General features: G+C 45.3%; 1 protein-coding gene across 3 annotated transcripts in view; it reads right to left on the bottom strand.

Annotated features, from left to right (window-relative positions):
• ADCY10 (adenylate cyclase 10) overlaps window positions 1-26,208 on the bottom strand; it is an 80,042-nt gene that overhangs the window by 47,946 nt on the left and 5,888 nt on the right. For all 3 annotated transcript variants that reach the window (XM_081194258.1, XM_081194257.1, XM_081194259.1), the window contains exons 5-15: window positions 23,187-23,392; window positions 21,847-21,943; window positions 19,136-19,224; window positions 17,114-17,305; window positions 14,135-14,256; window positions 11,855-11,931; window positions 9,181-9,370; window positions 8,937-8,992; window positions 7,148-7,301; window positions 5,331-5,523; window positions 3,384-3,470 (exon numbers count right to left, since the gene is read on the bottom strand). In XM_081194258.1, the coding sequence (XP_081050384.1) occupies window positions 3,384-3,470; window positions 5,331-5,523; window positions 7,148-7,301; window positions 8,937-8,992; window positions 9,181-9,370; window positions 11,855-11,931; window positions 14,135-14,256; window positions 17,114-17,305; window positions 19,136-19,224; window positions 21,847-21,943; window positions 23,187-23,392 (1,463 nt within the window). The remainder of the gene's footprint in view (window positions 1-3,383; window positions 3,471-5,330; window positions 5,524-7,147; window positions 7,302-8,936; window positions 8,993-9,180; window positions 9,371-11,854; window positions 11,932-14,134; window positions 14,257-17,113; window positions 17,306-19,135; window positions 19,225-21,846; window positions 21,944-23,186; window positions 23,393-26,208) is intronic.

Genomic DNA, 26,208 nt, shown 5'->3' with positions numbered 1-26,208 from the left:
TAAACTCCCGCAACTCCTTCATTTCCCTGTCCGACATGGCATACAGTTTACCCACCGGTAGCTGCGCCCCAGGGAGCAAGTTGATTCGGCAGTCAAAGGGCCTATGTGGGGGTAGTCTATCTGCCTCCTTCTCGCTGAAGACCTCCTGCAGGTCAGCATATTGTGGTGGCACCTCCCCTTTTGGCTCCACAGCTATCCCAGCCACCCTGGCCACTGTCATCCTTGGGGTTTCTCCCCCTAGACAGTGTTCCAAGCAGTAAGCGGACCCAAAGGTGACCGTTCTCTGATGCCATGCCACCACTGGATCATGTTGTGCTAGCCAGCTCATCCCTAATATTATTGGGGGCCCTGCCAGTGAGGCTACGTGAAAGGCGATAGTCTCCGTGTGCCTGGAAACCCTCATTCTCATTGGTGGGGTCTGGTGCGTCACTTCCCCTCCCAGAAGCTCCCTGCCATCAATGGTGGTTACTTGCAAGGGGAAATCCAGGGGCAGCAGGTGGAGCTGGTGCTCTAGTGAAAAGTCCTTGCTGAAGAAATTGCAGGAACTGCCTGAATCCAACAGCCCTTTCACCTTGACTGGGTGCCCATTTGGGAGTTCTAGCACCACTTCTATGGCTATAGCTGCCCTGGGGGGGGGGTCTGGTTTGGGCACTTTTATTGGTTGCTGGCCTGGCTGCTGTGTCCGCTGAGTGGCAGCCAAGCTTTGGCGTTTCCCTGCTCCTTTACCATCTCCTCCTCACCCCCTGCAGCTCCCACCATCCCTTGCCAGGCCTTTCCTTGCGGGCAGACCCTGGCAAAATGTCCTGGCCGCTGGCAGGAAAACACTTCTTGGTGGTTTTCCCATCCTTTCCCTCTCTCTTGTGACCTTCACTCGAGTTTGAAATCTCCCGCGCGCGCGCCCCATCTATTTCCATGGGCTCCGCCGGCGGGGAAGGCTGCCTTGGTATTTCAGGAATGCGGTAGTCATGGTAACGTTGCTCTCTCCCTTCCCGCTTCTCCTGGGCCCGCGCTTCCTGCCTTACACCAATCGCAAGCACAGCCTTGGTCAGCTGATCCATCGACTGCGGGCGGGGTGCGCGGGAAAGCTCGTCCTTCACCATTGGGGACAACCCCTCCTCGAACAGCATTTGGATAGGTTCCGAGTCCAAATCCCACCCGAGCCGGTGGACTAACATGGCAAAGCGTGACCAGTAGTCTCTAACTGACTGGTTCCCCTGTTTGCAACTCATCAGTTCCCGCCGAGTCACACTTTGCTGTACATCACTGGAATACATCGCATCCATCGCTTGGAAGAATTTCCTCAGGTCTTTCAAGGCGGCATTCTGCGTTGCCATCAGGGGCCTGATCCAATCTCTGGCGCCATCCTGCAGATGTCCAACAATATAGGCAACCCTCTCCCCATCATCTGCAAAATCATTCTGTTGCAGTTCCAAAGCGTACTCTATTTCCGTTCGGAACACACTGTAGTCCTGGGGTTTCCTTCCAAACTTGTGTACCAGTCCTGGTACCTTCCTTGCTACGGGGGTGGGTCTGACCTGAGCATCCTGAGACCGCCTTTCGCCCAGCCACACCGTCAGCAGAGCCACATGCTGTTCCAAATCTCGGTTCCTCTCCACCAGATTTTGCCCTCCTGCTGCTCCCTCCGTGGCGCCAGCTTCTCCGGTTTTGCTCATGATGCTGCCTGCCTGTCGCTGTGCACGAGCGATGTCAGGGACTGACGGATTGCTGTAATGTGTATGGGTAGCTCGTGCGTAAGTTGCCGCCTCTCCAGGCTTTGTTGCCTTGCTAAACCTTTCAGTCTGGGCAGCCCTTCACTTCGTGGCCGCCTCAGTCGCTAGCAGAATCCGTCAGTGGGCGTTTCTTAAATCTTTTCCAACATAAAAGTTGTTTGACACCCAGTCTCCTCCTACTCTCTCTGTGCGGAAGTCTTCTGCGCAGGGTGGGCGTGGGTAGCAGAGGACCCGTGTTCTCCCCGCTGGTGTTTGGTGAAGAGTCCTGGAGCCCTCTCGCCGATTCCCCCATCAGCCCCTCTATATCCCTGGTGTTGCGCTGATTTGCTTCCCCATCTGCGGAGCTGTCTCTCTCCCTGCTGGGCCCTTCTCCAGCATCATTTGAGAGCCTTCCCTCCGCCTTTAGCTCCAATGTCAGTTCCCTGACAGCTAAAGTGGTGCTTCAGGTTAAGAACAGTTTCAGGTTAAGAACAGACCTCCAGAACGAATTAAGTTCTTAACCCTAGGTACCACTGTAATTTAGAGAAATGATAAGGGAAGTTACTTTTATATAAAAAATGCATGAGACAATAAATAAAACCAGACAGAAGAGGGGAGTTGAGGGAAGTACAGGGGGAAGGGAGGGAGAATAAATGTATATAATATGACTGAGATTTGTATTTTTATTTGTTATAAAATTCAATAAATATTCTTGTTTTAAAAAAATGTGTGGCTGTCAGGGGTGAGATAAAGATTGTATTGAGAATGGATCCATGTCATAGGGACCCAGTTGATCAGCCATGTTTCAGGGGTTAGGATCTATGGGTTTGCCTAGAGATAGATTCCCATATACCATGGTCTGGTTCTACAAAATCAACTTCAAACCAGAAAGATTATGGCATCAACTGACTGCAGATGGTTCTGGCGTTGTCGTGGGGTAGTAAATGTGATAGAGATCAGTGGGTCAGTCTTTCCTTTTTATATATAATTTTATATATAATTTTTATTAAATTTTCTATTTTACAATTTCAAATACTCGTTTTACATCCTTAAGATGTCAGTGACTTCCCTTCTTCTCTTTCCATGGTTCATTTCACATATCATAGAATCCCTGCATATTTTACAAAAACTAAACCATTCAGTATTCCATTATTACAGCCATCAAAACTTGTTCACACTGTTGAATTTATCTTAATGCTGCCAGCGTTTTCAGCTGTACACAGTTATTTCCCATATATTCAATAAACGTTTTCCAATCTTCTCTAAGTGTATGTTCTTCTTGCTCTCTTATTCTATATGTTGTCTGCAAGTTGTGCATAGTCTGTCAACTTAAGTTGCCCCTCTTCTTTGGTTGGGACCTCAGTCTCTCCTGAACTTGGGTCACTAGGGGTTTTGGGACTACAGCTCCCATCATCCCTAGCTAGCAGGACCAGTGGTCAGGGATGATGGGAATTGTAGTCCAAAAACAGCTGGAGACCCAAATTTGGGAAACCCTGCAATGGGTGTTAGCCATGCTTGGAGCACACCCAATGAAATCAATGGACATACTTAGGTCCATTGATTTCATTGAGCCTACTCTGAGTAGGACCTAGTTGTATATCACCAAGCCAGTTTATTGGGAGCTGCCAAGAACATAATAACTGCTGCCCACCGTGCATGAAAAGTATCACTTACATTCTTTAGAATATTGACGAGAATGTTCTCCAGCTTTTCATTCTTTGCTTCATTACTCATTTTGGAAACCTCTTCTGATGTGGGGAACTGACCAGAGAAACCAAACAGAGAAATCACACGTGGTTTTGTTAGCGACAGAATGCTCTACATTCCTTGTCAGAAGTGCATATGGTAAGAAGCAACCTCAAATCCATTTGAAGCCTCAAGGTATTGGTTTCTCACCCTGTGAACTTGGGACTCAGCCAGACAGATAAGGAAAAAAATTGTTTTATATGTGTTGTATATGCATTATAAAGGTAAAGGCACCGCTGACCGTTAGGTCCAGTCGTGGACGACTCTGGGGTTGTGGCGCTCATCTCGCTTTATTGGCCGAGAGAGCCGGGTACAGCTTCCGGGTCATGTGGCCAGCATGACTAAGCCGCTTCTGGCAAACCAGAGCAGCGCACAGAAACGCTGTTTACCTTCCCGCCGGAGCGGTACCTATTTATCTACCTGCACTTTGACGTGCTTTCAAACTGCTAGGTTGGCAGGAGCAGGGACCGAGCAACAGGAGCTCACCCCGTCATGGGCATTCGAACTGCCGACCTTCTGATCGGCAAGCCCTAGGCTCTGTGGTTTAGACCACAGCACCACCCGCGTCCCTCTATATGCATTATAGGCAAAGGTAAAAGACCCCTAGAAGGTTAAGTCCAGTCAAAGGTGACTATGGGGTTGTGGCGCTCATCTCACTTTCATGCTGAGGGACTCAGCATTTGTCCACAGACAGCTTTCTGGGTCATGTGGCCAGCATGACTAAACTGCTTCTGGCGCAAAGGAACACCATAACAGAAACTAGAGCACATGGAAACGCCATTTACCATGTGCTGGCGGCACTGTGGTCTAAACAGCTGAGCCTCTTGGGCTTGCCGATTGGAAGGTCGGCGGTTCGAATCCATGCAACAGGGTGAGCTCCCGTTGCTCTGTCCCAGCTCCTGCCAACCTACCAGTTCAAAAGCACACCGGTGCAAGTAGATAAATAGGTACCGCTGCGGCGGGAAGGTAAATGGCCTAGGATCTTTGTTTCAATGTTTGCCTTAGCTAAGAGGCCTGAAATACTGGGAGCTGGACTATTCAGGGCTCTTTTATTTTGCGTAACTGCAGTCAGCAACAAGGAAGAAAACATTGGTGGGAGTGTCAAATTCATTTAGCCGCCACAATAGGAGTGTCTTTCACTTCTTCATTGGCTTCTGTAGTGTATTAGTGCTACTGGTTTGCCACCCCAGAAACTGCCTGAGGTGCCACCTGCCCTCTCCATTTAAAACAACACCATACAATTTTAATCAGTCATGGCTTTCCCCAGAGTATCCTGTAAAATGTAGTTTAAGGGTTCTTATGAGAGATGTTAGGAGACATCTCCCATTCCCCTCAATGAGATATAATTTCCAGAGTTTCCTGAGAAGAACAGAGAATCTTCTGCAAACCAACACGGTTGCAGCTTTTTTTTATACTATGTCAATGTATTTTATATTAGTTTGTGCTATCGGAATACGTAAAACAAACAAACAAACAAACAAACTGTTAGGAACTAACCTTGGATCCTAGAACAATAGGCAAGTAGGATCCTAGAATGCAACAACTGATTGGCTTGCAGGAGAAGACCAATCAGGCTCCAGGAAGAAGTTAATCAGCCTATTAGGCTGGTAGGCTCGTAGAATGCAACAGCTGATTGGCCTGCAGGAAAAGACCAATCAGGCTCCAGGAGCGAAGCAGAATCAGCCAATCAGACGGGACTCATTGTGTAAATAATGTGTATAAAAGCCTGAGGTTTGGGGGGCAATTCAATCACTGTTTTACAAGCAAAGAGCATGAAATCACTACAGAACTCCGAGTATATTTCACAAACAAATCACCAAGCACCAGGAAAATGAATTCAGAAGAGATAAAGGTCTTGCCTGCTTGCATCTTTACCTTAACATGATAGAGATTGTTGAGAAGGCAGAAATACTCTTCCTTAACTACCCCTCGGATTCTGGTCACAAGGATATACTGTCTTGCATCGTAGGTCTTGCAAGTATCAATCCCCAGAAACATAGCCATGAGGGTCCGGATGACAAAGAAGTTCTGCCATACATTGATCTTTGTGAGCTCCATCGCCACCACCCTGCATGATGACAAGAACTATTGGTGAAAAGGTTTCACTGCCTCTTCCACGACCAATGGAGAAACATTTGCTGCTGGGTGGGGGAAGATCAGACCCTTGAACTGGGTGGTTAGCCTCCTCTGCCCGAACGTACAAGGGCACAGGTGGCTGTTGCCCACCAGAAAGTAACAGCTGGGAAGGGCTTCTGGAACGGATCCTGTTGGGAAACTGTGTACGTGCAGCTACTCACACAGAGTCAATTAAGGTTTGGCAGGCAGCCAGAAGGCAATCTGAAGGAGTAAGTCTGCCTGGTGATAACAGAGGCATGGAGACAGCTCCCTGATTGGTCAAGCTCTTTCAAGGGAGTGATAATTAGAAGAGTTTGGATTTGATATCCCACTTTATCACTACCCGAAGGAGTCTCAAAGCGGCTAACATTCTCCTTTCCCTTCCTCCCCCACCACAAACACTCTGTGAGGTGAGTGGGGCTGAGAGACCTCAGAGAAGTGTGACTGGCCCAAGGTCACCCAGCAGCTGCATGTGGAGGAGCGGAGACGCGAACCCGGTTCACCAGATTACGAGTCCACCGCTCTTAACCACTACATCATACTGGCTCTCAATTAATTTATGGCCTACTAACTGGAATGTGTTAGTTCAGAGGTTTAGAGTTCTGTGTGTCAGTGTAGGAGTTGTGAGTCGTGTCAGAGAGAGCTAGCAAAAGATCTGTGTTCTGTTCCTGTAAATAGTCCACTGTATAGTGGTGCCTCGCAAGACGAAAAGAATTCGTTCCCCGAGTCTTTCCGTCTTGCGATGTTTTTCATCTTGCGAAGCACGGTCCGTCGCAACTGCGCCTCTTCAAGCGGCTTTAAAAAAAAAGCACAAGACATTTTCGTCTTGTGAAGCAAGCCCATAGGGAAATTCGTCTAGCGAAGCAACACAAAACCAAAAAACCCTTTCGTCTAGCGAGTTTTTCGTCTTGCGAGGCATTCGTCTTGCGGGGCACTACTGTATATAATAAACACCTAACTACAAGTTCCTGGTTCCTGCTTCGTCTATCCTGTCTGAAGCCAAGTTGCCAATTGCTTCTGTGGATTCTGCGTTTACTCTGCTAGGTCTGGCTAAGGTCCTGCAACTAGTCAGAAAGTTGCGAAACACCAAATAGGTTTTACCAATAGATCCTGCTTACATGGGGGACAGGGAAATGTTTCTGGAGTTAAAGACTCTTGCTGCCCAGCCCTGAGTCAAGAGAGTTTGGAATACACAGCAAAGTACAGTGGTGCCTCGCAAGACGAAATTAATTCGTTCCGCGAGTTTTGTCGCCTTGCAATTTTTTTCGTCTTGCAAAGTACGGTGTCGGAAAAGTTTTGGAAAAGCTTCAAAAATCACCAAAGTCTTCAAAAACCTCAAAAAAGGCTACCACACCGCGTGCTATGAGTTGCTCCTCGAAGTCAAGTCGCAACTGTATTAACGGTGTTAAGAAAAATGAAACAAACTTGCAAGACGTTTCCGTCTTGCGAAGCAAGCCCATAGGGAAAATCGGCTTGCGAAGCAGCTCAAAAAACAAAAAACCCTTTCGTTTTGCGAGTTTTCCGTCTTGCGAGGCATTCGTCTTGCGAGGTACCACTGTACGGTTAAAAGCATTAACCTGTGTCCTGTGTCTTGTCCTAAGAAGGCAATCTCAGCCAACAGCTGGCTTTTACCATATCCCATGAGGCCTTCGTAGATGATAATGCGGCTTTTTCTGTCGGCTTTGAAATCACTCAGCAAGTTTTCAAAGAGGTCCGTCTCCTTCTTGCGGCCTAGGGGAAGCAAATAAAGCCAGTGGGACATCTTCAAAAGAGGAAGCCTCGCACGACTCAAACAAATATTCATGAAACTGTTCATATTTTGAATTCAAAATTTAAATTTGCGTTCTGAATGCAAAAAACTTCCACCGGTGCTAACATTTCAGTGTTATCCTACACCAGTGTTTTTGAGTGCTTATTTGTTTTTGTTTGTTTGTTTGTTTAACCCATAACTTACTTCTTACGTGCTGTTAGCTGCAAGTCTACGCTTTAAGAAGCTTGTGTTGGGAAGGACCCAGGAGTCGAGAAAGGAGGTGGGAGGATGGAGAACAAAGAGGCAGAGAAAAATATTCTGAGGATGTGGCAGGATATTATGAAGTGTGTTCTTTATGGACCATTTCCTGGTTTTTGCTGATGCCGCACTATTTCTACATGCTATCCCCAGAACGAAAGCCTCGCGTAAGATGCGAACATAATGTATATAAATAAATGCTGCCAGATTTTAAAAATAAGCCGTTTTACATGAAAGACATAATCAAGTCTAGGCTTAAGCATGCGGCAGCCCCATTGCTCTCAGTAGGAGAGTTAAGCCTAGTGGGGTTTCAAAATCTTTTAACTCTCACTTGATTAAGATGTCACGGGACCGCCTCTCCTGGTATGTCCCACAGAGAAATTTACGGTCTGCAAATAAAAACACCCTAAAGATCCCAGGCCACAGAGAGGTTAGATTGGCCTCAACTAGAGCCAGGGCTTTCTCGGCCGCGGCTCCAATCTGGTGGAACGCTCTGTCACAAGAGACTAGGGCCCTGCAGGACCTGACATCCTTCCGCAGGGCCTGCAAGACAGAGTTGTTCCACCAGGCCTTTGGTCAGGGCACAGCCTGACCCCCTCCTCTGGCAATCTGCACAAAATTTTGCTTGATGGTTGCCATTAATTTGATTTTAATTTGGTTGCCATTAATTTGATTTTAATTTGATTTAATTAATTTTATAATGAATGTTTTAGAATGTTGGACTATTTTGATTGTTGTTAGCCGCCCTGAGCCCAGCTTCGGCTGGGGAGGGCGGGATATAAATAAAATTTATTATTATTATTTATTATTATTATTATGTCACTGGTCTGGTCTGGTTTTGTTTTGTTTTGTTTCTATGGGTTAGCATGGCTCCCTCTCTGAAATCTGGCTGGACTGTATTCTTGGTACTTAATGATATCATTTGATCTTCTAGGGCAGTGATGGCCAAACTTGGCCCTCCAGCTGTTTTGGGACTACAATTCCCATCATCCCTGACCACTGGTCCTGTTAGCTAGGGATGATGGGAGTTGTAGTCCCAAAACAGCTGGAGGGCCAAGTTTGGCCATCACTGCCCTAGGGCATTGCAGCTTTTGAAAGTTCCCCTCTTAAGATTCCTTTTGGAGAGGAGGGAGGGTGGGGGTTATGTCTGCAAACCTTGCCCCCCCTTATTGGTACCTCTTTCTGCATGGGTGGTGCTGTTTGGGCTACAAAGGCAACAGCAATTGCACCTGAACATCAATAACAGAGCTGATTATAATACGTAACCATTTGAATATCACAGATCCATAGCCTTTTCTCTCTCTTGCTCCAATAAATGATCATCATCAATGTCGCTGAATGAAGAATATGTCACCTACCCAGCAAAGGGTAATATTCGCATCTCTCTCTGCTCAGATATGCTTTGTAAATCATTCTAAAGGAATGAGGACAAGAAAAGGAAACCTCGTAAGTTCTTCAACTCAAACTGGGGCTGCTTTCGTTCCCTGAGCCCATTCTTCATTCAAAAGTGTCCCACGCCAGGGTTTTAGTAACCCATCATGACAAACAAACAAAAAAAAAACACCCTTTTATTGCCCGGCTGTACACAAAGGTAATACTTACGTTTTCTCCGTGACCCCAAGGAATTTATAGACTGTCCCAGGGTTCAGAACACCTTTCATCTCAATTAACGGGAGCTCTTCAAAGAAATAGGATGGCAACTTGGATTTGACACAAGTGACAGCATCGCAGGTCACCAGCCCAGGATAATACATCATCATCCGGGCCGCAAGGTTCACTTTCCGGCCGATGACTGTGTCACGGGAGAAACAATAAGGACAAAACATACTTTGTCTTTCTTCTAGCAGGTCTCGTAACACAGAGAAACAGGAGTGGCATTACGTCTGGGTCACCTCAAGCACTGCCTTGCGCTGGACAACATTTCTACCAGACCAAGATGGAACGTCCTGTGGCACAGCAGCAGTGGGAAAATAAATGACAGAAGTCCCGCAGGCCCATCTCAGGGAAACCTGCTTGATTCTCTCCGTTCACAGCACCAGGTCTCAACAAGACGTGATGGGGGACTCTCTCTGGGAGGGAGCGCCCATAGTGCCAAACAATCTGTGTAGAAGTGGCAGCAGGGCAATTTAGAGGTGTGGTCTGGCTGTTAGGGCACCGAGTCTCTTTCCTTGTGGCCGCTTACTCGGGATGTCTCAGGGCTCACCCAGACTTCTGTGTGTCCCTTGCTTAGAAAGCACAGGGGCCAAGTGGTTTTCTGCTTTTCCAGTACAGTGGTACCTCAGGTTAAGTACTTAATTCGTTCCGGAGGTCCGTTCTTAACCTGAAACTGTTCTTAACCTGAAGCACCACTTTAACTAATGGGGCCTCCCGCTGCTGCCACGCCACCAGAGCCCGATTTCTGTTCTCATCCTGAAGCAAAGTCCTTAACCTGAAGCACTATTTCTGGGTTAGCGGGGTCTGTAACCTGAAGTGTATGTAACCTGAAGCGTATGTAACCTGAAGCGTATGTAACCCCGAGGTACCACTGTAGTGGTTTTACCTTTGCTGCACAGCTTCCCCACAGAAAACCCACCGCTCTTTAGCACTAAATCAGAGCAAATGGTAATTTGTGTTAATAATAATATTATTAATAATAATAATTTATTATTTATACCCCACCCATCTGGCTGAGTTTCCCCAGCCACTCTGGGTGGCTCCCAATCAAGTGTTAAAAACAACACAGCATTAAATATTAAAAACTTCCCTAAACAGGGCTGCCTTCAGATGTCTTTTAAAGATAGGATAGCTGCTTATTTCCTTGACATCCTATGGGAGGGTGTTCAACAGGGTGGGCGCCACTACCGAGAAGGCCCTCTGTCTGGTTCCCTGTAACCTCACTTCTCGCAATGAGGGAACCGCCAGAAGGCCCTCGACACTGGATCTCAGTGTCCAGGCTGAAAGATGGGGGTGGAGACGCTCCTTCAGGTATACTGGGCTGAGGCTGTTTGCTAAACCATGGGATTTTCCCAGGAGAAAGCAGGAGGGTGAACAGAAGGGTGGGTGAGCACTGCATCTTGTTGTTTCTTTAATGTTGCTGTGCATTCTAACGCTTTATTTGGTTTTTTTTTATTATTGAACTATTTTGTTGCTACAATATGTTTCTTTTAATGTAAGCTACTTTGGAGGCTTAAACATTTGCATAAATAGAGGACATGGGAAAATGAATAAATAGAGGACACGGGGAAATAAATAAATAGAGGACACGGGAAAAGCCAATGCTATAAGCCAAAAGGATTTCAGCAGCAAGATTCCTCCCTTTTTTTTGGTATATAAATTTTGCTTTTTAATTATTATTATTTTTAATTTATTATATTGTTTTGACAAAGTAATATCCATACCTAAATAAGAATCAGATGTGCACCCTGCCCCCGAGACCATTCCATTGTAACTAATCAACCTCCCAAAATTTCAACACCTCTTACGATGGTTTGACCCCTTTCCATTTTAACAGTACAAATTCTACAAATACTCTTCAAAATCATTTCTCCTGCATAATCACCGTTTTACCTTAGTGGCAGATGTTAATTTATCATTCATAACTATATCCCACACATCTTTATACCATTTTTGCATTTTATATTCTGCTTGCACCTTCCACTTCCTAGCTATCATAATTCATGCAACTGTCAATAAATTTGTGAGCAATGCAAACTTTCCACCCCATTGTAAGCAGCAAGATTTCTGCCCAGTTGTGCGGTACGGGAGAATCCTTAGAAGCAACAACCTAGAGAAGGCAACCCACCAAGAGATGATGATGAAGAAGAGTTTGGATTTGATATCCCGCTTTATCACTACCCGAAGGAGTCTCAAAGCGGCTTAAAATCTCCTTTCCCTTCCTCCCCCACAACAAACACTCTGTGAGGTGAGTGAGGCTGAGAGGGTTCAATGAAGTGTGACTGGCCCAAGGTCACCCAGCAGCTGCATGTGGAGGAGCGGGGAAGTGAACCCGGTTCACCAGATTATGAGTCCACTGCTCTTAACCACTACACCACACTGATGAAACACTAGTTGGGTTGAGCAGCAAGGCAAAAGCTCCAGGCAGCGGTAACAGGAGCAGGAGTCTGCAGGTGAAGGAAGCCGGTGCTGGGAGTTTGCCAAAGCACAGGCCATGAGGGGGCGAACAAGGAAGCACTGCTGGGAAGCACTGAGGTGGGAGCAAATCTTTCACTTACGGCACCAACATCCATAAAACTGGCCTTGAACACAGGGAAGGTACAAGAGGCTACAGTCACGATACCTGTGTATTCATGTCTCAAACGATGGCCAACTACTCCACAGAAAACTGGCCCACTGGTGACTCCAATGGAGACAAGTCTGAAAGCACAAGAGAGAGAAAAGATAAAGGTAAAAGACCCTTGAACGGTTAAGTCCAGTCAAAGGCGACTATGGGGTTGCAGCGCTCATCTCGCTTTCAGGCCGAGGGAGCCAGCGTTTGTCCGCAGACAGCTTTCCGGGTCATGTGGCCAGAGGACTAAACAGCTTCTGGTGCAACAGGACCCCGTGACAGAAACCAGAGCGCACGGAAATGCTGTTTACCTTCCCGCCACAGTGGTACCTATTTATCTACTTGCACTGGTGTGCTTTCGAACTGCTAGGTTGGCAGGAGCTGGGACAGAGCAGTGGGAGTTCAGCCCATCATGGGGATTCGAACCGCCAGCCTTCCGATTGGCAAGCCCAAGAGGCTCAGTGGTTTAGACCACAGCACCACCCGCGTCCACCCGTGTCGATATGCTCCCCAGCGCAGTTCTGTAGCATCGTGTGAACCTTTTGTCTCTGGAGAGTGCTCTTCATTCCCGCGGTATTCAATATTGCACCTACAGCTTATGCGAGGGTTCAGTTCTGGGGAGTCCACACAGAAATGCAAAACTGCGTAAAGCCAGGAACCCCAAGAACTTCCCCTAATAAAACCACATCTACCTGTCCAGAGCAGTTCTCACCCTCTGCCTTGCTTTCTGGGCAAATGAATACAATTACGTAGATGAAACATTCGTAACAGTGTGATGTTGACTCCCGCCTTTAGCTTCTTTCAAATTCTAGGGACAGGATTAGAGTTGACCCTGCGGGCCAAGGAGTCAGATAGCCAACACCTTTCCTGGACCTCTGAGGCCCACCTTTTCTTAAACCATAACGGAAACTCAGTTTGGAACTGGTTCAGCAATTACAAGCATCACTGGGGTGGGAAGGGGGAATTAGCAAAAATCGGTTTCAAGATTCCTGGATCAACTGGCGATTTTGGCTGCATGCCTTATTGTTATGTACTGAGCTGAATCCTAGAACAATAGGATCCAGAATGCAGCAGCCTGATTGGTCCGCAGGAGTCACTCAATCCAGCTCCAGGTGGAAGTGAATCAGCGACCTGATTGACCTGCAGGAGCAGCCAATCAGGCTCCTGGATGAAGTGAATCAGCAACCTAATTGGCCTACAGGAGTAGCCCAGAATTAGCCAATCACATGGGGCCCATTGTGTAAATAATGTATATATAGCTAGACGTTTTGGGAAACTTTCATTCATTGCTACTATGAGCTGAATAAAGAGCATGAAATTCACACTCGACTCTATTTCACTAAGGGTCCCCTGACCATTAGGTCCAGTCGTGGCCGACTCTGGGGTTGCAGCGCTCATCTCGCTTTATTGGCCGAGGGAGCCAGCATACAGCTTCCGTGTCATGTGGCCAGCATGACTAAGCCACTTCTGGTGAACCAGAGCAGCGCACGGAAACGCCATTTACCTTCCCGCCGGAGTGGTACCTATTTATCTACTTGCATTTTGACGTGCTTTCGAACTGCTAGGTTGGCAGGAGCAGGGACTGAGCAACGGGAGCTCACCCCGTCACAGGGATTTGAACCGCCAACCTTCTGATCGGCAAGTCCTAGGCTCTGTGGTTTAACCCACAGTGCCACCCGTGTCCCTTCATTTATTATACTGGCTTCCTATTATATCCAACTAAGCTTGCACCAGGATCCAGCAATGCTGCCGTGTTCCTTGTTGGAATGCCTGTTAGAAAACATAAAACAGACAGTCTCCTCCCCTTTGGAGCAGAAAGAGACCAGCCAACCACACCCAACCGCCGAAACTCCTCAGGGTTGCTCAGCCATTCTGGTTTGCTTTCCTTCCCCTAGCACAGTCCTTTCCCTTCAGCACTGAGTGACATGTCTGGGCGGAGGGCTGGAGCCTCTACTCCTCACCCACGTCTACACTTCCACCCCTTTCCACTCGAAGCAAATAGTACTGCGATAGAGGAGTGGGAGACAACGGCCAACCACTGCCTGCTGCAATCTAGGGCATGGTAGAAGGTGGGCATGCCAGACACCTCTACAAAACTGGGTGGGCCCTAGTTTCCCAGTACCTTGCTCTGTTGCATTGAACCCACATCCCAGCACAAGCGTCGCCAGGAAGGAGTAAGAGGGTGGAGTTGTCGACAGTCCCGTTGGGTGGCAAACTGGGGGTGGTGATTCTGGTGTGAGCGGCACCCGTAACCCTGCCAAAGACATATCCCCGGCCCAATCAGTCACTTACCTTACTTTCATGAGAGCCGTGGAACAGAAAGCATGGATTTTATTGGCACTGTCCAGAGCATTTGCACCTTCATCAGACTGTTTATCCCCAGGGAGGCCAAAGATGCACAGCAACGTGCAACCCTTATGGGGGCAGGGGCAAGAACATCGGAGAAGCTGTTATAAGAGCAGCTTATTGCCATTTGCAAAATGCAGGTATTTAGGCATGTAGGGTTTCTGTGTGCAGATTTTCAGGCTATGGTCTCCCGAAGCCGCCATATAAAATTCTAAAATAATTGTCCCATAAAAATAACACATGAAACAAAGCTAAGTACAGTGATACCTCGGGTTACAGACGCTTCAGGTTACAGACTCCGCTAACCCAGAAATAGTACCTCAGGTTAAGAACTTTGCTTCAGGATGAAAACAGAAATCACGCAGCGGCAGCACAGCGGCAGCAGGAGGCCACATTAGCTAAAGTGGTGCTTCAGGTTAAGAACAGTTTCAGGTTAAGAACGGACATCCAGAACAAATTAAGTTCTTAACCCGAGGTAGGTAAAGGTAAAGGGACCCCTGACCATTAGGTCTAGTCGTGACCGACTCTGGGGTTGCGGCGCTCATCTCACTTTATTGGCCGAGGGAGCCAGCGTACAGCTTCTGGGTCATGTGGCCAGCATGACTAAGCCTCTTCTGGCGAACCAGAGCAGCACACACAAACGCCATTTACCTTCCCACCAGAGCGGTACCTATTTATCTACTTGCACTTTGACGTGCTTTCGAACTGCTAGGTTGGCAGGAGCAGGGACCGAGCAACAGGAGCTCACCCCGTCACAGGGATTTGAACCGCCGACCTTCTGATCGGCAAGTCCTAGGCTCTGTGGTTTAACCCACAGCGTCACCCGCGTCTCACCACTGTAGTAAGGAAACCTAATGTCAAGTAAACCATACAATAAAATAGAAGAACACTATGTTTTCAGCACTGGCGGTTAGTTCTGACAGAGAGCGTTTGCAGTGAGGATGTCTTAACGCCAACTGGCCATCGACCAGCTCTGTGGGTGATGTTGCCATGATTCAAATCCTGGCTCATTCGTGGCGCTGACTGGGTGATGTTGGCCAATCACTGCCTCTCAGCCTACCTTGTAGACTTTTGCGGAGGATAAACTGAAAGGGAGGAAGAAAGGTGATTCTTCTTTTCTTGGAAGAAAGGTGGGTTAGTGAACGTGTTAATTAATACTGCACTGTATTAATTCCTTTTTGGGAATTATAGGGACAGAACTACCCAAACTGTATAGAAATTTATTCACGTATATGACTACAGTGGCAAGAATGTGACTTGCCCAAAAATGGAAAGAAGAAGAAGTTCCAGCAAAGGAAGAACAGATGCAAAAACGTATGGAATATGCAGAAATGGCGAAACTTACCAGAAAAATAAGAAATCAAGATAGCAAACTTTTTATTAAAAAAATGATAATGGTTTATTGAATGTTTACAAACAAACTGTAAATAGATAAGAGCATTGGCGGGATTATTGTAATAACCTGCAGTTTTATAAAACTAACTTAATTTGCTCATTTATTCATCTACTTTAAAAACATACTCTTATAATATATATTTAAAGTAGATGAATAAATGAGCAAGTTAAGAAGATATTAAAAATAAATTTAAGGAACCGCAGAAAGAGGGGGAAGGAAATCGAGTTTTGAAATGTTAAAATGATTGTAAAATTATTGAAATGTATACAACTGAAAATCATAAATAAAATAAATAATAATAATAATAATAATAATAATAATAATAATAATAATAATACTGCACTGTTAACAGTTGCAGAATGTGGAGCAGGGAGGGAATCTGAGGCATGTTTGGTTGGCATTGCCACTGACACCTCTGCCAACCCCAGAAGCAGGGTTGGTACATCCTGTTTTACTGCTTGGGCGATACAGGAAGTACCACTTCCCCCTGCCGCTGCCACCGTATCTGTTGCCACAAGCCCCACTTCTCCTCCTGCTCTGCCGCCTTTGCCGCTGGCAGAGGAGTGCTGCCAATATTGCCGCATGCCCAAATTACACACGATCTCGTGCGCTTGCGAGATCTCTCATAATTCTGGGTGTAATTTAGCCGAAAACTGTGCCCCTACCAGCGATGTTACTGTGTCCGCGTTGGGGGCAAGAGGTGCACCCACCGGGCTGCCGCCTCGGGAGCTTTCATCATGTGCTACTCACATCACACGACTGCAACAAAATTTCTCAAAGACCTACATTGGCGCTCAGTACGTTTCCGAGCACAATTCAAAGTGTTGGTGTTGACCTTTAAAGCCCTAAACTGCCTCGGCCCAGTATACCTGAAGGAGCGTCACCACCCCCATCATTCAGCCCAGACACTGAGGTCCAGCGCCAAGGGCTCCTGGCAGTTCCCTCACCATAGCTGTCAACTTTTCCCTTTTCTTGAGAGGAATCCTATTCGGAATAAGGGAATTTTCCTTTTAAAAAAGGAAACAGTTGACAGCTATGTCCTCACTGCGAGAAGTGAGGTTACAGGGAACCAGGCAAATGGCCTTCTCAATAGTGGCGCCCGCCCTGTGGAACATCATCCCATCAGATGTCAAGGAAATAAACAACTATCAGACTTTTAGAAGACATCTGAAGGCAGCCCTGTTTCAAGAAGTTGTTAATGTTTGATGTTTTATCGTGTTTTTAATATTCTACTGGGAGCCGCCCAGAGTGGCTAGGGAAACCCAGCCAGATGGGCGGGGAATAAATAATAATAATAATAATAATAATAATAATAATAATAATAATAATTATTATTATTATTATTATTATTATTATTATTATTATTATTATTATCTGAGGGCACAGCTCAAAAGTGCCCACAGATACCCTGATGACATGAGTACATCATATAAAGAATGTCTGTAGGACCTTCCATCCTACAATGATCTGTGCCAACCCCAACTCTTGCCATGCTTTGCTGATAAGGACCATGCCTGCAGGAGACTCACTTTGTCAAACATGAAGACCTTGTTAATCTTGCCACTGAGCGGGTATATGATCGCCGCAATCTTCGTGTTGGCATCCTGGATGGCCTTACAGAGATGGTGAGTGTTAGCACTTTCGTCAAACTGCAAATTCACAAAGACGATCGTCACAGGTCGAAGCTCTGATAAATATTCCAGGGGCTGGTTGTCATCGATCTGAAAAACAGGACAGGAGAACGTACAAGATGAGTAGTAAGACATGTTGGAAATGCAAGGATAATAATCCTGCCAATGTTCTCATTCTTGATTTTTTATTCTTCTGGTAAGCTTCGCCATTTCTGCATATTCCATAAGTTTTTGCAGTTTTACGAGTATATATTTAAAGAAGATGAATAAATGAGCAAATTCAGTTAATTTGGATATGCAAAAGAAGAGATTAAAAAGAAATTTAAGGAACCGCAGAAAGAGGGGGAAGGAAGTCAAGTTATGAAATGTCAAAATGACTGTAAAATCAGTGAAATGTGTAAAATTAGTGAAATGTATAAACTTGAAAAGTATAAATATTTAAATAAAATATCAGAAGACACCCCCCCAAAAAAAGAAGTGGCTCTGTGCCGGATGACAAATGAGTGGGGGCCCAACCCTCAACTGCCTGTTAGTAAGACAAAAAGGCAGAGTTGAGACTAGAAGTTAGAAGCTGGGCAGCTGAGTGACAGAGCGGTGCTTGATTTCTTTTGGAATCCAAGGCTGTGGCTATGAGATAAGCAAGACCCTCTTGCGGTGCTGATGCTGTAAACCCTCAATCGTAGGCTCAGGTAGTTGTTGTTGTTTAGTCGTTTAGTCGTGTCCGACTCTTCATGACCCCATGGACCAGAGCACGCCAGGCACTCCTGTCTTCCACTGCCTCCCGCAGTTTGGTCAAACTCATGCTTGTAGCTTCGAGAACACTGTCCAACCATCTTGTCCTCTGCCGTCCCCTTCTCCTTGTGCCCTCCATCTTTCCCAACATCAGGGTCTTTTCCAGGGAGTCTTCTCTTCTCATGAGGTGGCCAAAGTATTAAAGTCTCAGCTTCAGGATCTGTCCTTCCAGTGAGCACTCAGGGCTGATTTCCTTCAGAATGGATCGGTTTGATCTTCTTGCAGTCCATGGGACTCTCAAGAGTCTCCTCCAGCATCATAATTCAAAAGCATCAATTCTTTGGCGATCAGCCTTCTTTATGGTCCAGCTCTCACTTCCATACATCACTACTGGGAAAACCATGGCTTTTACTATACGGACCTTTGTTGGCAAGGTGATGTCTCTGCTTTTTAAGATGCTGTCTGGGTTTGTCATTGCTTTTCTCCCAAGAAGCAGGCATATTTTTATTTCGTGACTGCTGTCACCATCTGCAGTGATCATGGAGCCCAAGAAAGTAAAATCTCTCACTGCCTCCATTTCTTCCCCTTCTATTTGCCAGGAGGTGATGGGACCAGTGGCCATGATCTTCGTTTTTTTGATGTTGAGCTTCAGACCATATTTTGCACTCTCCTCTTTCACTCTCATTAAAAGGATCAGATTGTGTATATGTGTAAATAAACCATGTATTCTGGAGACACCAAAGTGTGCCTCAGTCTGAGGAAACCCAACCCTCGGGAAGCACAAAAAAAACCCTGGAATCTCACACGGCTCAGAGATCAGGGTGTTGTGGAACAATATATAAAATTGCCACAGTGATCATTCACTAACCAGGCTGATGGTAACACAAACAACACAGAATTGATAAGCTGATGATAGACATTATCTCAATTCAGACCATTGGGATAGAACTGGACTTATTGATGAGGTGCAGTTTAGCGGTTTTATGTCGGAGACTCCTTTTGAAGTTCCTTTGTTCAAGAAAGATAACTTTCAGGTCTGTGACTTAGGAGGCTTCATACGTGGAAGAAATACGCACATTACCTTAATTTTAATAATAATAATAATAAGACACAGAGAATGACAATAGCGCTGCCTGTTTGCAACACACCACGTAATAGTAAGAAAGCAACTGTCAAGCACTGAAGTACCTTTTTTAGGATATTCCTCATCACGTATTTTCTCAAACACTTCTCAAGTTTGTCATTTGGAGGCAACACAGAGGCATTTCTCAAAATCTCTAGGGAGGAAAGGTGAGAGCATTTTCACAGAGGAAAGAAAGACGTGATTAGGAAAGTTTAGAACAGGATGGAAGCTTCTCCTGATATGCGCAGCAGCCATGCACCCACTTGCGTATTTGTGCAGGGCTGTGCAAAATGTATGGGGGCCAGTTACAGCCCCATGAATTGCCAGTTGATTATCCCTGTGCTAAATAATTTTGGGGTGATGGAGGGTCTGGTGCCATTTCCTCGAGCCACTATGATGTATATGTCACTTGACATCACACGTATTTATGTTAGGCAACTATTACACCTTCTGCCCGGACACTGCGGTCCAGTGCTGAGGGCCTTCTGGCGGTTTCCTTGCTGTGAGAAGCCAAGTTACAGGGAACCAGGCAGAGGGCCTTCTCAGTAGTGGCACCCACCCTGTGGAACGCCCTCCCACCAGATGTCAAAGAGAGAAACAGCTACCTGACTTTTAGAAGACGTTTGAAGGCAGCCCTGTTTAGGGAAGCTTTTAATGTTTAATAGATTGTTGTATTTTAATATTCTGTTGGAAGCCGCTCAGAGTGGCTGGGGAAACCCAGCCAGATGGGCAGGGTATAAATAATATTATATTATTATTATTATTACTATTATTATTATTATTATTATTATTATTATTATTATTATTATTATCAACTAACGAAATGCCCAACCAATGTTTAAAATGTAAAAAGATCTCAGGCGTTTTTGCTGCAACAGGCACTAACCCTCTGCAATATCTTGGACTAAATGAGTTGTTCTGTGAACACAGGGAATAAGTGAATGAGTAAGAGTTTCTTGGTCTGTCTGAGTGTGTTTGAGGAGGAGATTTAATTTTTTAAGATAACGCCTTAGAGCTTCCTTATGGCGAGAGGCCCTTTCCTTTCCTTGACAAGGGCAAAAAATGATTGCATAAGCTCTGTCTGTGCACATGAAAGAAACAGTCGCTCTGTGTTGCCATCTTTCAAGCACTGGTGCTTTGTGCCCCATCTCAAAACTGGGCATATGTTTCCTAGGAAATCTTCTACATTTGCAATTTATTGCATGAGGCATTTGATGTGCGGTATGACTTGAACCTGTGGCTTGGCTCCTTTCTTGATAGTTCTGCTCTTTACAAAGGCCATTTGCTGCCTTTGATATTGGTAGTGCAGGCGCAGTGGGTTAAACCACAGAGCCTAGGACTTGCCAATCAGAAGGTCAGTGGTTCGAATCCCCGTGACGGGGTGAGCTCCCATTGCTCGGTCCCTGCTCCTGCCAACCTAGCACTTCGAAAGCACGTCAAAGTGCAAGTAGATAAATAGGTACCGCTCTGGCGGGAAGGTAAACGGCGTTTCCGTGCGCTGCTCTGGTTCCCCAGAAGCGGCTTAGTCCTGCTGGCCACGTGACTCGGAAGCTGTACGCGGCTCCCTCGGCCAATAAAGCGAGATGAGCGCCGCAACCCCAGAGTCGGCCACGACTGGACCTAATGGTCAGGGGTCCCTTTACCCTTTACCCCTTTAAATAGCCCGGTCAGAGTTTTACCATGTGTGAATAGTACTGTTTGGTACTGCAGAGCATTTATGAACACATAGATAAGGAAGGCCTTACCCAGATCTGTGTAATAGGCAAGAAAAATTTGTGTTGTCTTAAGGCTTGTCTACACTTCCGCTTCTGTTCCCATGCCTAGAAAGCATAGTTTCAAGCAGTTTTCAACTTGACTTGCACTTTCTAGGCATGAGTCCAAGCAGTTTTCCCCTTGCCCCTGGGAAAGCCCCACTCTGTAGCTTTAAATCAGAACAAACCTCAATCTGCAGAAAACCTGACTGCTATTTGCTTCGATTGAGCACTAAAAGAGCTGTTTTCCCTGGGGGAAAGAGGTGTGGATAATCCCGAAGGGTGGGTAAACCCGGGTATAATGCAATCCCAAATATCCTAATGTGTTTTTTGTGATGTATGCAGATTTTAAAAGTACTTAAGAATGATATGACATGTGCTTTGTATGCATATAGTTTCAGGTTCACTCCATAGCACAGTGGTACCTCGCAAGACGAATGCCTCGCAAGACAAAAAACTCGCTAGACGAAAGGTTTTTCCATTTTCGATTTGCCTCGCAAGACGAATTTCCCTATGGGCTTGCTTCGCAAGACGAAAACGTCTCGCGACTTTGTTTCCTTTGTCTAAAAACAAAGACATGTTTTGTTTATAAAGTTAATTTATTTTCCCTTCAATTTTTGAACTGCTCTTTACAGTATGTGTGACTTTAAAGAGCAGTTAATAAACTGTTGTTGTACCAAATTTGGCTTTGTTTGGACTTTTTTTGACCATAGGAACGCATTAATTGATTTTCAATGCATTCCTATGGGATTTCGTGATTCGCAAGACGAAAAATTCGCTAGACGACAAAACTTGCGGAACGAATTAATTTCGTCTTGCGGGGAACCACTGCACTTATTTAAAGTATTTTAGGGCTCTTCCCTATTATTAGTGCCTTTGCCTTCTGGTTCACATTGGGAGGCAGATTTCGCCTGCAGAAAATGAGAAGGGGAGCCCCCACCATACGACTTGCCCCAGCCCAGCACCCCTTCAAGGGACATCTATGGACCTCTTTCTAGACATCTTACAATAGCCAAAGAACTCACCAAAATTGTCACAGATGCGATTTTGGTACAGGTACTGTGTGCATCTATCAAAGAACTCCTCAGTGTCAAAATCCAGGGTATTTCTAATGTATCGAACCTGGCAAACAGAATTACAGCTGTTTAACCATCTTCACCCCTGTTTCTGCCAGATATGACCTTTGTCAGTCAACTTCCCAACATTAATCTCTCGCCGCACCACGAGACCCCAAGCACATTTCCTTGGATGCAAATTACCATCACATTCCCCCCTTATCTGTCTCCTCATGTCCCAACCCTGTTCAGCACCAGTATGATTTAAAGAGTGGGCTTTTGCAGGGAAAGCTCAGGGCAAACAGCAGCAGCAGCAACAACAACGACAACAAATGCTTGTTCACAGAGTATTAAAGTGTGGACCTCTACCTGGAAAGAATGGAGCCAAAAGTAAGTGTGAATAAACCCTAAGATCACAGAGAGTATCTGCCTTTTCTAACAAACAGTACTAACCTGGGAGGGCTAAGGATCTTGAACTCAGCCATGCCAGTCACACTTCTTTGAAGTCTCTCAGCCCCACTCACCTCACAGAGTGTTTGTTGTGGGGGAGGAAGGGAAAGGAGAATGTTAGCCGCTTTGAGACTCCTTAAAGGGAGTGAAAGGCGGGATATCAAATCCAAACTCTTCTTCTTCTTCTTCTGTTTCCTCCACCAGACGTTTAAACTTTGTCTTTCTTTGTTTTCCCAAAAAATTATTGATTTTCCAAATTTATAAACAAACAAACAAACATAAATCCTAACTGTAATAATTCTACTTTTGTTGACATTAAATGACTTCGAGTCCCCGTGGCTGAGTTTCAATGTACCGTATTTTCCGCTCTATAAGACGCACCAGACCACAAGACGCACCTAGTTTTTGGAGGAGGAAAACAAGATAAAAAATATTCTGAGTCTCAGAAGCCAGAACATCAAGAGGGATCAGTGTGCAGTGAAAGCAGCAATCCCTCTTGCTGTTCTGGCTTCTGGGATAGCTGCGCAGCCTGCATTCGCTCCATAAGATGCACACACATTTCCCCTTACTTTTTAGGAGGGAAAAAGTGAGTCTTGTAGAGCAAAAAATATGGTATATCATTGTGATGGTTTTCCAAAACTAATTTCTCATAAAATTTACTTAATCAAATAACATCTTTCTTTCTTTTCATAATAAGTTTAAACATATTATTCTATAACATCACATATTTAAATCCTAAGCCAATCTGGTACTTGCAATTATTTCTAATTAAGTTATTAGAAGTTTAAACTTTGGGTAGAGAGAAAGGATGCCACAACAGGCAGCGGCAAGCGTGTTGTCCACCGCCGCCACCCACCCACCTTAACAGCTCGCTCATCTTTGATTTTTTCCACCTCAATTAGTTTTCGGTCGCAGAGCTCCCAGCAATTTGGCGACAGGATAATTTCACTTGCTTTCGCCAAGTTCTGGGCCAACCGCACTTCATCCACTGCTCGGCCAATTACCAGGAAATACTGGTGCCTGTTGTCTCCTACCACAACTTTTGAGATGTGACCTGCAGATAGTCCTGGAGAAAGGTACAACATCGTAATCCATTTGAACACCTCACAGAAATGGCTAGATTAACAATGGAGAGAATGCATGGATGAAAACATATAAATAAAACAAAATCTAAAGGGACAGCATACAACACGGACAAAAATCAGGCAAGATTGCTAATCAGTTGTCCAAGAGCATTTGTTTAGTAGTTGGGGATTGAAATAATATTTGCTGCAGCAAAAGACGTTTGTTAAGCATCCCAGGTATAACATGAAATCATACATGGCAATGGAAATGAATTCAATAGTTCTCATTTTGCATTCCCACCATATCCAGGGCCATAGCATATCCTCTAGTCAGTGGTGCAGCTGGGACTTAATGGTCTTATTTAAAAATAATCTTTATTAGTTTTAATTAGAAAAAGAGAAGTCTATATATATAACAATATTCAATACAAAAGCTGGAACAAAGAAGAAAAAAGAAAAAGAAGATAAGGAGAAACAAGTACATAATTTTATACAATTGTTCTGCACGAATATAATAACAAATTGTCCTTTATGTTCATAGAAATACAATTTCGTAAAAAGAAAGCAAAAAGAAAAAAGATTTCTATAAATAAACTTTTAAAAGGCTTCCCAAAATTATCGTTTACTATGTCTATTCTTTCCTTTATAATATGCAGCCTCATATTACATTCAGTTATCTTCATATGTCCTAACACAATATTATTTACACTTTTTGTTTTGCAAGAATCAGTCTAGCTCTGCCAAGAGAATTTCATTCTTATAATGATTTTTTTAAGTATTCTTTAAATATTCTCCATTCCTTATAGACTCTCTGTTTCGTGTCGTTTCTTACTCTTCCTGATAACTTTGCCAACTGAAGGTGTTCTGTCATTAGTGCTTGCCACTCTACTATTGTGGGAACAGTTTCGCCCTTCCAATTTCTCCCTTAATGGTCTTAAGGGTGAGGGGGATTTAGGTCTATTAAACTATTGTCTGCTTTTCTGACTTGGCCCTTCCCTTAGGGTTGCCATATTTCAAAAAGTGAAAATCCGGAAACAAAAGTTGTTGAGCTATTTTAAAGGCATTCACCACAGAATCTACAGTCCTGACATGGGAGTTTCCTAGACATTTCAGCGATTACTGCCCGGACACTGTTTCTGACGGCCAATTCCCAGGTATGTCTGGGAAATTCCAAATGAATGACAGTCCGACGTTTCCTCCTTATGGCTCCTTACAGTCTGGAGAGCAAGGAGCTACTCTGTCTCAAGGCAAATCTTAAAAAATGTAGCATAAATACTGACAACTGGGAAACACTGGCCTGTGAGCGCTCCAGTTGGAGAACAGCCTTTACCAAAGGTGTCATGGGCTTTGAAGACACTCGAACTCAGGGCGCAAGGGAGAAACGTGCTAAGAGGAAGGCACGCTTGACAAATCCACACCGTGATTAACTCCCGCCCGGAAACCAATGTCCCCACTGTGGAAGGACGTCTGGATCCAGAATTGGCCTCCACAGTCACTTACGGACTCATTGTTAAAACCATGTTTATGGAAAACAATCTTACTTGGCTACGAGTGATCGCCAAAGAAAGTGTTATGTACTGACGCTCTCACCCTGGGCCAGCAGGGGGATACTGTAGATAGATTTCACTCAGGTCCACATATGCAAATAAGGGATTGAAAGTGACGTTCAGTTATTGGATAGTTACAGAAAATGGTTACTGTTGCGTTCTAGTGGAGCTCTATATAAGCAGGCTTGCTGAACCCTTCAGTTCAGTTCTTTTCTGGCCTGTGATCAAACAAGAGCTGTTTGAAGAATCGCTGTGTCGTCTGATATGTTCACCCACAACTTAACAGAAAGAAAGAAGACTCTGTGAAATGAACAGTTAAGTAAAGGCTCGTCGACACCTTGCAGGGGTCCATGAGGTTTTCCACATGCCCCATGCTTTCTAGCGGTTTTGACTTTAACCTGCCTCTTTCCCCGGGGAAAGCCGCTCCTTATCACTGAATTGGAGCCCACGCCAATGTGTGGGAAACCTAACGGATGTTTGCTCTGATTCCGCAGTAAAGAGCTGGTTTTCCTGGGGGCAAGCATCAGGACAAGCGGGACTGTGAATGAGCCCTGGCAGACCATGGGAGGAATAGAAGAGATTTAGGCAACTTCTGTGTAATGCATGGCTGTTAAGTGAGAGGGGTTGCCTGCTGGCTAGAACCAGGGGTTGATTCCATCAACATGTCTCCAAAAAAAATTACCCATCACTTGGGAAGACAGGCACACTAATGCCAATGTACTGGAAGAAGCAAAGACCACCAGTGTCAAAGCAATGATTCTTCAACATCAACTCGGTTGGACTGGTCATGTTGTGTGGATGCCTGGTTATCGTCTTCCAAAGCAGCTACTCTATTCCGAACTTTAAAATGGAAAGCGTAATGCTGGTGGTCCACAAGAGAAGTTTAAAAAAATGTAGTATAAACACCGACAACTGGGAAATACTGGCCTGCGAGCGCTCCAATTGGAGAAATCATGTCCTCCCTAAAAGAGGGCACGTGTTGCGGTGAAACCTGGAGACTGACCACCTCTGTTGTGGGTGGGTAAGATTGGTCAGTCACAACACCCACTTGGTAGGTCCCTCAATGTTGGGTTCAATCTGGCCAATGGGACGCACTCCAAACAGATTGAGGGACCTATATGTGCCCATGCACGTGACCCAGAGCTTCCTCTTTCGGCTCATGCAATTGGAACACCCGCCCACCTCTCCCTACTTTTAGGGCATTTTGCGCTTGACCTTGCTATGCCGTCGTGTGTCGTCTGTCGTTGGGACAGGGGCATGGCAGGAATTTC

Source organism: Podarcis bocagei, assembly GCF_964188305.1.
Source record: "Podarcis bocagei genome assembly, chromosome: 5".
Classification (NCBI taxonomy): Eukaryota; Metazoa; Chordata; class Lepidosauria; order Squamata; family Lacertidae; genus Podarcis; species Podarcis bocagei.
This window is presented reverse-complemented; position numbering and strand designations above follow the sequence as displayed.